General features: G+C 37.4%; 1 protein-coding gene across 1 annotated transcript in view; it reads left to right on the top strand.

The window, feature by feature from the left end:
• The first annotated feature begins 2,560 nt into the window (after nt 1–2,560).
• The window catches only part of AIG1 (androgen induced 1), a 238,728-nt gene continuing 223,063 nt past the window's right edge, over nt 2,561–18,225 (top strand). Inside the window, exons 1-3 of the mRNA XM_060114523.1 lie at nt 2,561–2,652; nt 2,981–3,338; nt 3,570–3,689. Of these exons, the coding sequence (XP_059970506.1) occupies nt 2,561–2,652; nt 2,981–3,338; nt 3,570–3,689 (570 nt within the window). The remainder of the gene's footprint in view (nt 2,653–2,980; nt 3,339–3,569; nt 3,690–18,225) is intronic.

Genomic DNA, 18,225 nt, shown 5'->3' with positions numbered 1-18,225 from the left:
GGTCGAACCCGGGCCCCCTGCATTGGGAGTGTGGAATCTTAACCACTGCGTCACCAGGGAAGTCCCAGTAGAGTTTTCTATAGCAAATTCAGTCCATTTTTAAACCTGAAAAAACCGTTGCGATCAGCAACATCAGCACAACTGCTAGTCGCTGCCACTCATTTGCCCTGTAAATAACAACCCTTCCTGGTTAATAGCAAAAAAATCTGGCTAATGAAATGTATTGGCACTATGTTTCATATCTAAAGCAATTAAAAATATCTGTAGTGAGCATCAATTATTGGGAAAAAGAGTGATTTTTGCCCACTTCTTAATCTTCCCAACTGCCCTCTAGGGCAAAAGAGCTCTCCTTGGAACCTCAGTCCATAATAAACACATGTGAACAAATACACACATTAGGTTGTAAAAGGATGGTTTCTTAACTGGGTTTTGAGCTACAAATAATCCCTAAAAAGTGGCTTTCTCAACTAACTATGCAGACATTACAGTGTATTTATAGTGATTAAAAACTGGAAACAAACTAAATATCCAAAAATAAAGTTTAAGCAAAATTATGTTCCTATTATGTCATGCTATGCAACAATTAAAAATGATTTTTACAAAGAGTTTTAAATAATAAGGTAACATACTTATTAAATTTAAAGCAAAAAAAATCTGCTTGATGCAAATTGTTACACGGTATGTCACAACTAAGTATACATTGTAAGAAAGACTGGCAGGTATGTGCTAAAATGTTAACAGTGTTTTCTGTGGGTGGTGAGAGTGGGAGTAATTTTTTTTAATTTCCTATTTTAATATCATAAATATGCTGCTTTTATAATGAAGAAAAATGAGTAACCCAAAGGTATCTTTTCTGTGATACTGAGGGGATTCTTCCCAAGCCCAAACCTCTCGAAGGGACACATCCCATCTTCTACCCTATGGTGCAGACAAATGTGAAGGGGGAAAAATAATCCTTTCAAATACATTGACACTGTTAGAAAATGCTTATCCAATGTAAACACAGAACCAAAGGAAATGCATAAACATTGAATATTATAAGGATATGCATAAACACAATTCTTCCTCCTGAATTTGTAAGCAAATACCCATGGCTATATGAAGTTGGCTTGTTGGGATACAATGTAAGGGAGACAGAGGGTCCTTGTCATTTCCAAAATTAGTAGGGATTATCATCACCAATACGTTAGATGTTCTCCCGCTTCAAAAAAAAAGAAAAAAAAAAGAATGAAGAGTCTGTATCAGTTTTTAGAAGTACTTAAGGAAGAATATCTTGAGCCCATATATAGACTAAGAACTATTAACAATAATCAAAGAAACACTAATGTATAATAACTAGAAGCTAAAACAAGTTCTTAAACTCTTCCCTTGGGAAACATGTTTTCATGAAACTCAACTGGACAAGGCTATTTTCCTCCATCCCCACTCATTTTGGGGCAGTATGAAAAAGCTAAAAAAGTGACATGCAGATATTTCTTCTGTACAGTGTACAATGAAAAATAGTATTCTCTAACTCAAATATAGAATCATGTAAAACTTATCAGTGATTATGTATTATAGTTCATAAAAAAGGATAACCTTCCACAGAGTGAAGTTTTAAGTGCAATACTGCATTGCAATACTTACACTAAGAAAAACACAGTCTGTGTGTAGGTTAATATTTTTTTCACAGAGACATGTGAAACATGTCTAAGATTACTAGATATGGTCTAAAAAGCAAAAAGAGCAACCTGGATGTGTTCATAAATCATCATCAAGATGTTCCAAAAATTGTGGACTGACATTCTCATAAAATATTTGAGTCAATATTTATGCAAATGTTTCATTTTTTTAAAAAAAAAAAGCCCACAAAACTCATTATCTTATTATGGTTAGCAAATCACAAAATAACAAAAGCAAACCATTAGAATAGGTTCAAAACACTTTTTGAATGGTATAGTTACTTAAAAAGAAATTGAGTAGAGAACATAATTTTAAATGGCTTTATACAAATATTATTATATTTTTCAAGGATGGGATAGGGAGTCTTATTTATGATTTTCTAAATTGTAAGGTAGGAAGGTATACCAAATTTTAAGGATATCACATGAACTCAAAACTTTATTGAGGACTTAGATCTTCAGTAAATCTACTTTTTAATTTTGCAATCTTATGAACCTGTAGCATGGACACACAATTTTTTTAAATGCACCCAACTTTTACATGAAGATAAAACTAGAAATCATCAATAATGAATAGTTTTATGCTGGTAGAATCTTCTCGGAATTATCTTGATTTGGAGGACATTAACTTCTACTGGCATAATTATGAGGCCGATTAGAAAATATCTACTGGGTTTCTTTATTTTGGTTAAGAGGTTGGTTGGAAAAATTCAGGAGTTGCTACTTTACCTCTTAACACTCTGCACTCTGCTTTCCCTGCCCCCTCACTCCACATTCTGTGACTCAGAGACTATTTTCAGAGGACACCTGTTTTAAATGGATCCACAGGAAATACCTATGTTGTCTTTTCATACTCTGACACTGCATCTGGTTAGCTGAAATGTGATGCTGCCCACAGAATGAAGCAACTTCAGTGTGACAACATTTACTGGAAGGCGGAGGGAATCCAGTTTATATTTATTTTCCTTCCATTAAGCCCTGGTATTGGAGTGTAGGAAAAAATAAATAAGGAAAAGGGCAGAACCAGTTTAACCCTCAAAAGATTAGTATTAAATTACACAAACGGATTTTACAGCCAGACTCAGGATGATCTGCTCTTGAACTGAATGTAATCTTGCAGCAGAAACTTATCTGACACTCCTTTCTTTACAACGTTTTATTTCTAAACCCCTTGTCCACAGTTCACAGTCGGCCTTGTTATATATTGATAGGATATTTATAACCCCCCTGTGGAAAAGTGCAGGGCAGCCTACCCACTGAAATAGAATTAATAAGGGGATTTCATAGAGATTAACAGTAGTCTAACACTAAAATTCCAGTTGGGTCCAAAATAAAGCAAGTCACTCGGGGGCCCCGTTTCACGGGAAGTCCCCGAGCTGGACCGTTGGCCCACACTGGGGTCCGCTCCTTCCGGGCGGGCTGCCCGGCCCCCGCGCCCGGCCCCGCGCCCGCTCACCCTGGGCCGCGCTCCCCCTCCGCCCGGCAGCTGCCGCTGGCCGCGGTCCCCGGAGCTTGGCGCGCGCTCCCCGAGCCCCGGTCGTCCTCGGAGGCCGCCCATCCGCTCCCGGGGCTCTGAGGGGCTGCCCCGGGCCGGGTCTCCGGGGCGCGCGAAAGCAGCAGCAGAATGACGGAGATGACGAAAGAGCTGACGCAACGCCGCCCACCTCACAGCCGCCGGTGCCCGCTCACACAGCCCCGCCCCGCCCCGCCCGCGAGGTCGCCCGCGCGCTCACCTGCGCGCTCGCGGTCGTGCCAGTCCCGCGGGGCACGTCCCGCCCCGGCCCCCGCCCGCCCGCCCCGCCCGCGGTCGGAGTTCCCACGGCGCCCGCCTGAACCCTGCGCCGCCCGTCCTCCTCGTCGCCGAGCCCGTCCAGGCCTTTCGCGAACATGGCGCTTGTCCCTTGCCAGGTGCTGCGGGTGGCCATCCTGCTGTCCTACTGCTCTATCTTGTGCAACTACAAGGCCATCGAAATGCCCTCGCACCAGACCTACGGAGGGAGCTGGAAATTCCTGACTTTCATTGATCTGGTAAGGCCGCCCCCCTCCCCCTCTCCCGTCCTCCCCTCACCCCGAGCCCGGGTGTGTTTGTGGGTGCGCCGGCACCTGCGCGCGTGCTCCAGCATCCACCCCGGCCCTCGCCTCTTCCCCAGTGACTGCGTCTGAAAGCCAGGCTGCCCCCTCAGCAGCACCTTCTGTAGCACCCAACGTTACCTGGTAGCTGGGACACGAGTGGAGGTGGGGCGCAGCCAGGTGGTGGGCTCTTTGGAGGGGAACACACACCTGCTTCTAAGAGGTGACACGGGAAGATTCTCAACTTAGCAACTGATCGGACGACCTTGATCATGAGCGGCCTCAGCCCCGTTCGCCCCCAAGGTGCTTTCCAGAGCACCCACCGTGGGATCAAGTCGCAGCAGCTGAAGGAAACTGGGTATTGTCGAATTACTTGGCGCTTCCTCTTAAAGGACTGTCCTCCTAACAAAGGAGAGAAAGCTCCTCATAAAGAAGAGAAATCGCCTAATAAAGTTGTCTTCTTTGCATCTGTTTTTGCCCATTGTCAGTAATTTACTTCCAACCTTCCCCCCAACCCCCGAAACATTAGAAGAGAGAGCTTTTCAAAACGCATTCACAGTGGGACTTTATACTTTGCCCATCTTCCCATGTAAAAGTTCGCAATAGTTCGCATAAGCAGCTCCTCTATTGGCACAATGATGGCCTTGGCAGTTGGAGGATTTTTTTTTTTTTTAAACAGTTTATCCACTTCTGGCACTAAAAGGCCCGGAGAAATATCACATGAGCATAAAACCCAATAAGGACATGGAACCTAGGAACTTCAGGGTGAAAGACTGGCTCAAACATACACTAAAAGATGGTCAAGTATGGACAGAGAATTAAAAGCGAGGAGTTCTGAGGACTAGAGAAAATGTAGAACCAATTCCTGGATCGCCAGAACTGCCCGTCCAAGGTTATACACGAGGTTGGCTACACAAGCAAGATTGTAATCTCTAATTGTTGACCCTTCATTTTGATGAAGAGAACTTGACACCTGTTTTAAGATACTTCCAAAGGCTTAGGATGCTTCAAAGATATGCAGTCAGCAGGTTTTTGTATAGAAATACCATTTTAAATTTGTATCATGTTAGATACTTTCAGAGAAGAATTTAAGTCCTTTACCCCAGCACTTTCCAAACTGGGCACCAAGACTGACCAGGGCATAGAGTGTTTCAGGGGTTTCAATTTTCAGTTCCTCAACTTCCAGCTCTTTCTTGAAACTGATCTGTCTCTGAACACAGGTGTTGCCTGCCAGTTATCCTTTCTTCTTCCCTGTTCATCCAAGGGACAAGCACGTGACAAGGCTCTGTGCTATATTTATCTGTTCCTTTTAGGATTCAGAAGATAGACAGTTGTCACTAGAACTATCTTCATATTTGATTGAAAAACAAAGTCAGACTTATCTTGACAGAAAGTCTTCTTGGGTTGATTGGCTCCTCATTGAGGATTGGCTCTACCTTTTATGTTATGTAGCAGACTTCCAGAGACTGAAACCTGCAGCCCTGAAGTTATGAAAAATATGTATCAGAGTGTTAGAAATCATGTCCCCTTTTCAACTGTTCAAACTTATGTTAAAAATATTTAGATGTTATTTAAAAAATATGTGCATAGATTTTCAGAATTCTTTTACTGGCTATGTGAACAAAATTTTTCTTGGATCACTACCTTATCCCATTTCTCCTGATCTCACTTTGAGCTGGCCCATTTGAGTGTTGTCAAGGAACAGCACTGAGCTGAAATACGGATGGAAACCCCACCAGAACCATAGAAACTATGAACAGTTCTCAGAAGCACCTTTGCATTAGATATAGTTCTGGGGGCGCAGGGGAGGGGATTAGCAGGTGAGAGGGGTAGAAATTGAGGGTATTGTTAACCCATGCGAGAAATGACAACTCACATTGGCATTGCTTACTGTGTGTTGTAAAACAAGACTCACAAGAAACAATGTACCTCTCATAACCTTTGAGTGACGTGAAACTGTAGTAGAGCCAATCTGACTCTGCTTAAACTGTCATACACTTTATATTTTAGCATTTGGTGGTTGGACCTGCCTATTTTAAATAATAATCATGACAAACATATTTTTGTCTCTCAGAATTCAGGCCATAAATTCAAATTTGAAACTTTTACTTTGTTTCATATTTAAATTCAGTTTGTATAGGGCCTTCAGCCAATCATTCAAACTTTTTATCTCTGTGGCTTCTGATAAAATATAATAAATCTTTAATTGAAGGTTCCTGTGAGAAAATATGTCTAGAATATATTCAAGGAAACACTCATGCAAAGTGTTATTCTTTTTGTTATTAGAGATTTAGAGTCTTTGGAGCTTAAACATTGTATAGCTGTTAAAACAACGAGCCTGTGAGTCCCTACTATTGGTATGAAAAGATTAGGCTACTATAATTTACCCATTTAACTTTTCATTTTTCTGTGTTAAAAAAAACTGAATAAACTTTATTACTTAGTGCTTTGGACATTTTTAATGATTCTAAGCTCATTAGAGCAATTTTGCAAGAGGGTTTAGCTTCTCACAACTTCAGTGAGAAGGCCCTTGTCCTAGCCAACTTGGATCACAGAGAGTCAGGACATTTATCCTGGTGGCCACAGTCTGATTCCATGATCCATGGCATCAGTGTACCAGAATGTAGCTCAGGAATCTCAGGCGACACGTATCCAGGATCATATGGTTATGTGGCAGGGCCGTTCCAGCTATCTCCATACCTTACTTTGAGTATGAGAGTCGTCCCAATAGAATCAGAGCTCATGGTAAAAAGTGAAATGAAAGTTATTGCATAAGTGAATGAATCTGCATCATTTGAAGAAAATTCGTCAGCTGTGATACTGGTTAAGAAGATATTTGAACATTAGTAATGTTCAGTAATCTTATACTGTTATCAGTAATCTTATACTCTTATGGTTATTCTCCAAGAGCTTCTTTTCCTAGAATTGAAGAACTGTAAAAGAACTAAAAGTGCTTCAGGAAAATTCAAGTAAGTAAATGGAAATGGAATACTGTCTCTGCATGATAGGCAGAATAATAGTCCCCCAAAGCATGTCTACATCCTAATCCCTGGAACCCCTGAGTATGTTAGGTTACATGGCAAAATAATTAAAGTTGCTAATCAACTGACCTTCAAATAGGGAGATTTGCTCAGATTATCCATGTTACCCCAGGGTTTCTTAAAAGTGGAGGGAGGCAGGGGAGAAGAGTCAGTTGGAGGAAGATGTGACGGTGGAAGACAGTCCCAGAGAGGTGCAACATTGCTGGCTTTGAAGAGGGAGGAAGGGGCCAGGAGCCAAGGAATGTGGTAGGTGTCTACAAGCTGGAAAGGGCAAGGAAATAAATTATCCCTAGAGCCTCCAGAAGGAACACAGCTCTGCTGACACCTTGATTTTAGCCCAGTGAGGCCCATTTTGGACTTCTGACCTCCAAAACTATAAAATAATAAATTTGTGTTTAAATCACTAAATTTATGCTAATTTGTTGCAGCAGCAATAGAAGACTAGTACACTTGGTTCTAAATCCTGTGACCTAGAAAAAAAACCTTAAATGTTGTACTGATGTGGTGACTCAGCTTGTTCTTTATGTGTATTAGATAACTGGTTAATTTTAGTTTTAACCAGAAACTATGCTGAGGAGACATACGTGTGACAACAGGCAATATGAGAATCTATGAAAATGGAATAACTTTGGAAAAACTAGGCCTTTTCTTTACTGTGAAGTATTTTAGAAATTATCATTGTGAAACATGCCATGCTGGGAGGAATACTCTTAACTGGAAATAAACTGGAAAGAAAAAAATTAAACTGACTAATGTTCAAATATTTTCTTAACTAGTATCACAGCTGATGGATTTTCTTCAAATGATGCAGATTCATTCACAAGTAAATAATTTCCCAAGTTATATAATAATTGTCCCCCAAAATAATAGAAATGAGGAATCAATCAAACCAACCTACATAAATTAAAAGAAAAAAGAAACTGGATGTTGAGGCCTCAAAGTAGTGCTGGAATACATTGGGTGTTAGGAAACATTTGAATAAATGGAACTTTCCAGATGTTCAATGAGTATTCTCTTCTTGTCCTGTTTCCTCCTAAAAACATTCAAAACACTACGGATTTTTTTTTTTTTTTTGAAATATATCAACCAGAATTTTATTCAACTCTATATGGTAGCATGTCTAACACGTGAATAAGAGTCAACCTCTTTGAAAAACATGAACTGGACAGTTGTTATAAAAAATGGATTTTGGATTTAAGACACTCTGATTTTTAAAGGTTGAAATAGAAATGTGATGATCCCATTTGCTCTAGTTTGTGGTACTCGCCATTTTGATAGTTATCATGTCTTAGGGCTCCATTATATTCATTATTTCTCCTACACTGACTTTCCATTCATGCACAGGCTGAACACCAGTGAGGCCCTACCTCCTCAAAGTGTAGTGTGAGGACCAGCAGTGATCTTATCTGGGAGCCTGGTAGAAATGTGGACCCTCCAGCTCCACCCCAGACCTTCTGAATAAGAATCTACCTGTTAATAAGACCACTAGGTGATTCTTTTTCACATTTTAGTTTGAAAAATGCTGCTCTAGGCCATGCTGTTTTTGTTTTGTAATTTAACATGGAATAGCTTGTAGGACGCAGCATTCATATATTAATTCTGCCAACTATATTTAAAACATATTTCAAAATATATTTAATTCTGTCACTTTTACTGTGACATAGTTAAAAACATGTTGTAAAAAATTACAATTGTAAAATAAAAGAAAGAGAAAAATATGTATTTGGCACCAAGGGTAAGCTATTTGTTGCAATTGAGAAACAAGTTTGGCTAATCTTTAGGGAAATCAGGTGAAAAAGAATACACATTTAATTGCATTGTCTCTACTGTTGGAATAAAGGAAGCATAATAATTTATCAGGAAAAATATGATTCTTTCCAGGCACTGACTTTGCAAGGTTATTTATCACTCAGCTGGTCATATAAATGACATCGGGTAGCATAGCAGATAATGCCTTTGATTGTTTTCTAGCAGATTATCAATAGAAATATTCTTATCGTTGATTTTTTTTTATATTATGATTTTATGAAAGCCAAAGGCATGGTCTTCTGTTTTGACTAGGTGAAGGCATTTTTGCAGAGGTTTAAGGTAATATAATCTGGGTACTTATTTTTGTTATCTAAATCTGTTTTGCAAAAGACTTTGAGAAAACCGCAGAGTGAGCAGGATAAATAAGGGCTCAGATGTTGAAAAGCTTGGGGTGTTCAAAGAGCAGGAAATGGTCAAGTACACCTGGAGGATAGATTTTTTTTGCTTTTAGACACACTAAGAATTTTTGACCTTTAAAAATGTTTAAAAGGGAGAAAAAACTGCATAAGTATACTAAATGATGCATTTGAGTTTGTCATATTTACTTATATACTTATAATAAAATATTCTGGAGTCCATTAAGTCCATGGCTTAATTTTAAATAGGAAATAAAATATCTTGAGAAGAGATTCTACATACTATTATGTAACTATGATACTTAGCTTTGCCAGTCAAAATCGCAGAGTGCCATGTGAAGGCCAGTAGTTCATTGAGTAGTCTGAACAAAATTAGATTAGTTTGTTTTGGTTTGGGTTTTTCTCTTTTGGATATTATACAAAGAGGGTGAAACTGCAAATTTTTTTTCAGTACAATCAGACTTGACCCTAAAATGCACATAAACTTTAAGGATTAAATAATGCTTTTTCCTAACCTGGGAGAAGAATTCTGAGTATAATACTTTACACAGAGTCCTCTTCCCCCTCTTGGAAAGTGTTTCTTTTGGATCAAACATAAAATAGGGGCCTGGTTTTGTCAGAGTCGGGGAAATAGTTGATGATATAATCTCTAATTCCCTTTCTTAGTTGCAAATGTGATTGAAATTACAGAGTCATCTGACCACGTTGAGGTCACTTCTTTTCCCATCTCTGCCATCCCCCATGTCTGGTATAACATTTAACAAAATTGGTAGCTGCTCTTGAGGCTTTCATTTGTTTCTCTGTGTTCCCCTGAAATGTCATATGTTTCTGTGGAAGTGTGAACAATACTACAGTTTTCCATATTGAATCAGATGTTCCTGTGATCCAAGCACGCTTGGAAAAATCTTACTGCTTAGGATTCCATAACAACATAGCTTTCTTTTGTGTCTAGCAGCCTGTGGCTAGACAGTTAAAGGGCCCCTGTCTCACCTGCAGGGTAGTCCTGCCAGAGGACAGTGAGTACAGACCTCTCTCTGCATGTGAGAGACCCCTGGATCAGATCCAAGGTATGCAATGGTGCTTTGATAGAATGGATCAAGACAGGCTAATTGGGAATCACCAGAGAAATTGCTTGAATTCACCAAGTGATAAGAATACTGTCATTTTGAATCTTGAGCAAATGGCATGTGTTCATGACAGTGCTTTAGAAGCATGGAATTCTAAAAAGTCAGTGAGACAATGGTCTAGCCCTTTCAAATGGACATATTTAGAGCTATCAGGCTGTATTATAACTTAAAATTTTAATTTCAAAAGCAGTACATAAAATTCCAGAAAATTTGTATAATACTGGAAACCATAGGGAAGCAAATATATTCCATCTTAAGTATCCCTAATTTTCAGTGCATCTTAGCATTGTAGTGCTTCAAGATGGTATTTACTTCAGAACTTCATGAACACTCAGAAACACACATAGAGGGAAAGTCAGACTGCATATATATGCATGTATACATTATATGCATGTATGTATATATATGTGTGTGCACATTTATATATTCAGATTTCAGAAAAATCATATTATTTATAAAAATTATTTTTAAATTATATTTAAATTAAAGGAGATACCAATGTTAGTATTTTGGCATTTGCCTTTTGAGCCATAAATGTACTTTTCTTTGAAACAAAAATTCAATATATACATATGGTTTGTATAAATTTGTTTTTTAAAATTAATATACACCATAATTCACTCTTTTTGGTGTGCAGTTCTGAGTTTTGACGGCTGCATAGTAGCCACCATCACAATCACCTAAAAATATTAAAATATTCCCTTGTGCTGTCCCCTTAGAGTCAAACCCTCCCCTGAATCTTAACAATCACAGGTTTGTTTTCTATCCTTGTAGTTTTGCATTTTCTAGACAAATATGTAAAGCATACGGGATATAGCCTTTGAGCCTGGTGCTTTTCGTTTAACATAATACATTTCAGATTCCTCTCTGCTGCTGTGTGTATCCATAATTTGTTCCATTTTAACGCTGAGTAGTATTTTATGGTATTGATGTATCGTTTTGTTGATTCACTCATAAATTGAAGTGCATTTGAGTTTTTCCTAGTTTGGGGTGATTATGAGGAAAGCTGCTGTAAACGTTTGCCTCCAAGTTTTTGTATGAACATGAGTTTTTATTTTTACTGGGAGTGGGATCACTTGGTTATATGGCAAGTATATGTTTAGCTTGATAAGAAACTGCCAAACTGTTTTCCAGAGTGGTTGTGCCATGTTGCACTGCCATCAGCCATGTATGAGAGTTCCAGTCGCTCTGCCTCCTGTCAGTGTGTGGCATTGTCAATTTTTCTTCTACTTTAGCTATTCTAATAGTTGTGCAGTGGTATTTCATTGTGGTTTTAATCTGCATTTCCCTCATGACTCATGGTATGAAGCCTCTTTTCTTATGCATTCTTATCATACATATACTTCTTTACGAAGTGCCTGTTCAAATCCTTTGCCCATTTTTAAAAAAGGGTTGTTTTCTTATTGTTAAGCTTTGAGAGTTTTTGTGTATGCTGAATAGAAGTTCTGTGTCAAATACGTGATTTGCAAACATTTTCTCCCCGTCTGGGGGTATCTTTACCTTTTGTTGGTATAGACAGGCCCCAATTTACAATGGTTCGACTTTATGATTTTTTGACTTTTTTATAGTATGAAAGTGATACACATTCAGTAGAAACTGTACTTCCAGTTTTGGATTTTGATCTCTTCCTGGGTTAGTAATATGTGGCACGATATGCTCTTGCAATGCTGGGCAGGGCAGCAAGCCCCAGCTCCCAGTCAGCCATGTGATCAGGAGGGTAAACAACCAATACACTTAACATTATGTTTTTCACTTTCAGTAGAGTATTCAATAAATTACGTGAGACATTCAACACATTATTATAAAATAGGCTTTGGGTTAGATGATTTTGCCCAACTGTAGGCTAATGTAAGTATTTTGAGCACGTTTAAGGCAGGCTAGGCTAAGCTATGGTGTTCAGTAGGTTATGTGTTCAGTGCATTTTTGACTTAGGCAATATTTTCACTTTACCATGAGTTTATCAGGATATGACACCGTGGTAAGTTGAGGATGATCTATAATGTCTTTTGCAGAGCAAAAGTTTATCATTTTGATGACATCCAATTAATTTTTGATTGGTGTGTCGTGCTATCTCATTGGGGTTATAATTTGCATTTCTCAAATGGCTAATAATCTTGAACATCTTTTCATGTCTTACTTGCCATGTGTATGTCCTCTTCAGTGAAACAAATAGTATTGTTAAATTTTACTTTTTGTTAAATGTTAAATACATTTGATTTTTGCATATTGACCTTATATCCTATGATTTTGCTAATTCGCTTATTCATTCTAGGAGCTTTGTTGTGGATTTCATGGAATTTTCTTTTCTTATATAGACAATCATATCATCTGCTAATAGAGACAGTTTTCTTCCTTTCTAATTGTCATGGCTTTTATTTCTTTTTCATGTGTTGTTGCATTGGTTAAGACTTCTAATATGATACTGAACATAAATGGTGAGAGTGGATATTCTTGTCATTTCTTTTTTAGGAGGAAACAGTCTTTTGCAAGTACGTATAATAGTAGCTATAGACTTTTTTTGCATATACCCTTTATCAGTTTGAGTACATTTCCTTCTGTTTCTTGTTTACTGAGAAGCTTTTTAAAAAAATATCATAAATGGATGTTGAATTTTGTCAAATGATTTTAACTGCATCTATTGATATGTTCATATGGCTTTTTTTCCCTCTTAATATGGTGAATTACATTGATTGATTTTTGAATATTAAGTCAGTCTTACACTCCTGGGGTGAATGCACTTGATCGTGGTATATTGTCCTTTTTATATATTGCTTAATTTGATTTGCTAATATTTTGTTGATTTTACCTCTCTGTTAATGAGGAATATTTGTGTGTAGTTTTTTATTTTTCTTCTTTGCCTGACTTTGATATCAGTGTAACGTTAGCCTTATTCCTCTTCAGTGTTCTGGAAGAGATTGAGCAGAATTGGTTTTACTTCTTCCTGAAATTTGTGACAGAATGTATAAGTGAAAACCACTGGGCCAGGAGTTTTCTTTGTTGAAATTTCATTTTGGTTGATTTCAAGATATAGGAGTATTCAGCTTATTTCTTTCTTTTTCATTGAGATTTGGTAGTTTATATCTTTCAAAAAGTTGATCCATTTCATCTGATATCAACATTCTTTCCTTATCTTTCTCTTATTGTCTTTAGGGTCTGTGGTGATAACCACATTTCATTCCTGATATTGGGAATCTGTGTCTTATCTCTATTTTCTTCATCAGTGTGGCTAAGGACTTCTCAATTTTATTTATGTTTTTCAAAGGTCAGCTTTTGGTTTCACTGTTTTTTTCCTATTGTTTTTCTGTTTTCAATTTCATTGATTTCTGTTTTTAAAGTTTATTACTTTCTCCCTTTTGTTTTGGATTAAATTGGTTCTTCTTTATTAGTCTCTTAACTAATAAATCTGTGGAAATAGATTGTTAATTTATTAAATTGAGTCCTTCTTCCCTTTTAAAACATTTAATACTAAGTACTGCTTTAGTTGCATCTCACAAGTTTTAATACATTTTATTTTCATTGTCATTCACTTCAAAATATTTTTTAAGTTCCTTTGAGTCCTTCTATTTAAAAAATTATCAAGTCTTTGTTTTTGGAGCAGTTTTAGGTTCACAGCAAAATTGAGGGAAATGTAGAGAGATTTCCCATATATTCCTTGCCCCCACGAGAGTCTTTCTATTTTACAATGGTTATTTAAACATGTGGAGTTTAATTTACACATTTTTGGCTATATCTGAGATATCTTTCTGTCATTTGTTTCTAGTTTAAATTCCATTATGATCAGAGATCATTTTCTGCATGATTTCAATTCTTTTAAATTTGTTAAGTTTGTTTTTATGGCTAAAATATGGACTATCATGTTGAATATTTCATGTACACTTGAAAAAAAATGTATTCTTCTCTTGTTAGGTAGAGTGTTCCTTAAATGTCAATTACATTAAGTTAGTGGATAACGTTGATCAGGTCTCCTATATCTTGCTGATTTTCTGTCTGCCTGCTCTCTCATTAACAGAGAGGAGCATTGAAGTCTCTCTGTAATCGTGTAATTGTGTAAAAGTGTAATTATGAGTTTGTCTATTTCTTGTTTCAGTTTTATCAGTTTTACTTCACATATTTTGGGGCATATACATTGTTTAGTACATACACATTTAAGAATGCTATATATCTTGATGAATTGTTTGTTTTATGATTATAAATATTCTTCTTTTTCCTTGATAATTTTCCTTGTTCCAAAGTCTGCTTTGCTTGATATTAACATAACTTTTCCAGCTTTCTTTTGATTATATATATTTTTCATCCTTTTACTTTTATCTTATCTATAGTGATATATTTAAAGTGGATTGTTTTTTGACATCATACTGAGTCTTATTTTTAAATTTATTTGATAATCTCTATACTTCAGTAGATACCATTTACATTTAATTTAATTATTGAAATGGTTGGATTTAGGTCTACCATTTATTATTTGTTTTCTTTTACTTACCCTTTTTTTGTTCCCTCATTCCCCATTTCCTGCCTTCTTCTGGATTATGTGAGTATTTTTTAGTATTCATTTTAATTTAACTATTGGCTATTTGGATTATCTCTTTGTATTATCATTTTAGTTGCTGTTCTGGGATTATCATATACACACCTCACTTTACACAATCTAGAGTGAATAGTTTACCACTTCAATTAAAACATACAAACCTTATCACTTTACCCTCCCCACTTTATGTGATAATTGTCATATTAAGTACATCCAAATAACTTGAGAACTCCATAGACAATATTATAAGTTTTTGCTATCAAGTCAAATATTTTAACTAACTTAGTAGAGTAAAATAGTCTATTATATTTACCCAGATATTTACCATTTTTATTGTTCTTCATTCAGTCCTTGTGTCTATATTTCCCTCTGATACCATTTCCTATAAGCCTGAGAACTTTTTTTTAGCATTTCTTTAAGAATGGATCTACTGGCAACAAATTCCTTTAGCTTCCTTAATCAAAGACTTCTTCTGTTTTGCCTTCAGTCCTGAAAGATATTTTCACTGAGTATAAAATTCTGGTTAATAGTTCTTTTATCACTTGAAAGATGTTATGCCACTGTCATCTGGCCTCTGTGATTTATGATGAGAAATCTGCAGTCATCCAAACCATTGCTCACTTGAATGTAATGTGTTGTTTTCCTCTGGCTTGCTTTAAGTTTTTTCCCTTTATCCTTAGTTTTCAACAGTTTGATTATGATGTATCTGGCCCTGTTTTTATGAGTTTATGCTATTAGGGATTTGCTGAACCTCTTGAATCTGCAATCTGATATCTTTCACTCAATTTGAGAAGTTTTCAGTCATTGTTTCTTCAGATATTCTTTCTGCACCCATCTATCTCCTTTATCTCTTCTTCTGGGACTCCACTGATATGAATATCAGACCTTTTGATTATTGTCACACAGGTTTCTGAGGACATGGGGGTTTTTTTTCAGTCTTTTTTTCCTCTCTGTTCTTTAGGTTGTATAATTTCTATTGATTTGTCTCCAAATTCACTGACTCTTTCCTTTGTTATCTGCATTCTGCTATTAAGTGCATACAATGAGTTTTAAAATTTCAGCTTTTGTCTTTTTCAGTACTAAAATTTCCATTTTCTTCATAGCTTCTACTTCTCAACTAAGCATTTCTATCTTTTATTCTTTTAAACAATGTTCACCTTTTTTTGTGTGTGCGGTACGCAGGCCTCTCACTGTTGTGGCCTCTCCCATTGCGGAGCACAGGCTCCAGATGTGCAGGCTCAGTGGCCATGGCTCACGGGCCTAGCCGCTCCGCGGCATATGGGATCTTCCCAGACCGAGGCACGAACCTGTGTCCCCTGCATCAGCAGGCGGACTCTCAACCACTGCGCAACCAGGGAAGCCCCACCTTTTATCTTATGGAGGATCGTTGAAGAGCTGTCCTAAAGTCCTTGCCTGATAATTCCAACGTCTGCGCCATCTTGGAAGTGGCATTTGTTAATTGTCTTTTTCCTTGAATATTGATCAGATTTCTGGCTCTTTGTATGTCAAGTTATTTTTGAATGTACCCTGAGCATTTGGAATATTATGTTGTGAGACTCTGGGTCTTATTAAAGCCCTTTGGAAAATGTTGACTTGTTTTTCTGTTTGATTGTTTAAGAGGCAATCAATCGGGTTAGGTTCTAACTTCATATTCTGTCTCATAGTGGTTCTGATGTCAGCTGAGTTTTCAAAGATTTTGCAATGCTTTTTGGATCCTACTGGAGCTTACACCACTCAAGGGTTAGTCTAAAACTACAGTAATGTTTTCTATGGTAGTTCAGGTCTTGAGGCCTCTGCTATGCTTCTTTAGGTTTGTTCTGGGCAGGTCCAAGACTTATGTCAGTTCATAACATAGACTTAGGAGTTGCTTCTTTTCAGCTCTCTTCTCTCCATGATTTCTCCCATACTCTCCAGCCCTCAGACACTCTCTTTCTTGGTTTCTCTGGCCAGAAGGATGGAGTCCTCTCAGAATCTGAGCCTCCTATGCTGCCATGCAGTCCTACGCAATTGGAGCATCCTTCACAGAGAAGCAGCAAGAGAAAAAATCCTCTGTAAGAAGGGCTTTTCCCAGTTCCTCTGTTTTTTCTTGGGGTTTTAGATACATGTGCTGTTGACTGTGCAGCTCTGTGACTGGGCCTGGCCTCAGAGCACGGCTGGGAGAGAAATGAATGGTGAAAAAAAGGGATCTCCCTCAAAATCTCCAGCACACAGCAGTCTTTTTCCCAGACCTCTGGCGGAGAAGAAGCCGTTTCTCCTGGAGTTTTTGCTGTCTGTACTTGCTGCATAATTCTAGAATTCAGCTTGCCCTCAAGTCAATTCTAGGGAAAAAAGGAAAATAAAAATTCATGAACCTCACCCATTATGGATCCTTAATTCAAGTTTTCACTTTAATTCCCAACGCACCTAGTATGTGTACTTTTCAAAGTCCTTAGGTGGTGGTTTTTTGTATTCTGTTGTGAGTTTTAGTTGTAATCAGTGGGAATGATAGGCTGCAGTCAGCTTTCTCCATCATGGCTGGCACTGGAAGTAGCTTACATTTCATTTTAATACCTGTTTTTTCCACCTAGAATATTTTGTAAATATTTTTCCATGCCATTATACATTCTTCCATAACATCATTTTTAATGACTGCATATTCCTTTTTATATGGGTGTTTATATTGATTGTCTTAGTGAACAAATGGATAAATAAATTTTTACACACATCTATGATTATTTTCTTAGGATAAATTATTAGAGGCAGAATTGCTATACAAAGTCTTTAAAAGAGTATCTTAAACTTTAAGTCAGTAAATTTACATTCTCTCCAATATTTAGAGTGCTTATTTCTCTATATTCCTGCTAACACATTTTTCTATGAATAGAAAAATAATGCCAGTGATCACTCGAGGTGCTTCAACCCCACAGTTTCCTGTCCAGGAGATGCTGTGTAAATATTTCGCCACATATGTCATAAATATAAGTGACTAGCTATCTTTGACTGCTTATAAAACCCAGTGGTATTAGGCACATTTAGTTTGGGCTCATAAATACTTGAGGCAAACATAAATCTTTAAGTGCCTAAAACATCCCAGTTAGGATGGAATTGACATGGCTGAAGTGAGCAAAATAGTTTTCTATGCACAGTAATCATGGGTTAGCTTGTTCATTCTACTCCTCTTGCATTAAAATTGTATGTTAACTGAGTCATGAGTGATTTATTATATCCAATTTGAAAAGTCAACATTAGGAGTCCAAGGAAAGTGTGTTTGCTGTAACATTACCCATCCTTTTCTTTGTAATTACACATCTTTGCTATTTCTAAAAAGACATATGAACATTAAGAATGCATATAGTATGAGAGAATATCCTCTTCTAAAATATTAAGGCATTTGTTCTATGCCAGAGCAGATCATTTCTGTATCAGCCCAGGTCTTTGTAGAGAAGAGAGATGGCACACTTAATTTCGGTAATTTGAGTGAATTTAGTGAAGGAATGATTTACAAGGGTGGACAGGGTGTAGAGAAGTCACAAGATATAGCACAAAACTTGTGGGCTAGTAACAGGGGCAAGTTACCACTGTGAGGCCCGAGCAGTGACCTTCGGTGCTCATCTGGTATGCAAGGACCCTCAGGGATTGAGGGAACAAAACAAATAC

This window comes from Mesoplodon densirostris, chromosome 12 (assembly GCF_025265405.1).
Source record: "Mesoplodon densirostris isolate mMesDen1 chromosome 12, mMesDen1 primary haplotype, whole genome shotgun sequence".
NCBI classification, from domain to species: domain Eukaryota; kingdom Metazoa; phylum Chordata; class Mammalia; order Artiodactyla; family Ziphiidae; genus Mesoplodon; species Mesoplodon densirostris.
Note: the sequence above shows the minus strand (reverse complement) of the source record. Positions and strands in the feature narration are given on the sequence as shown.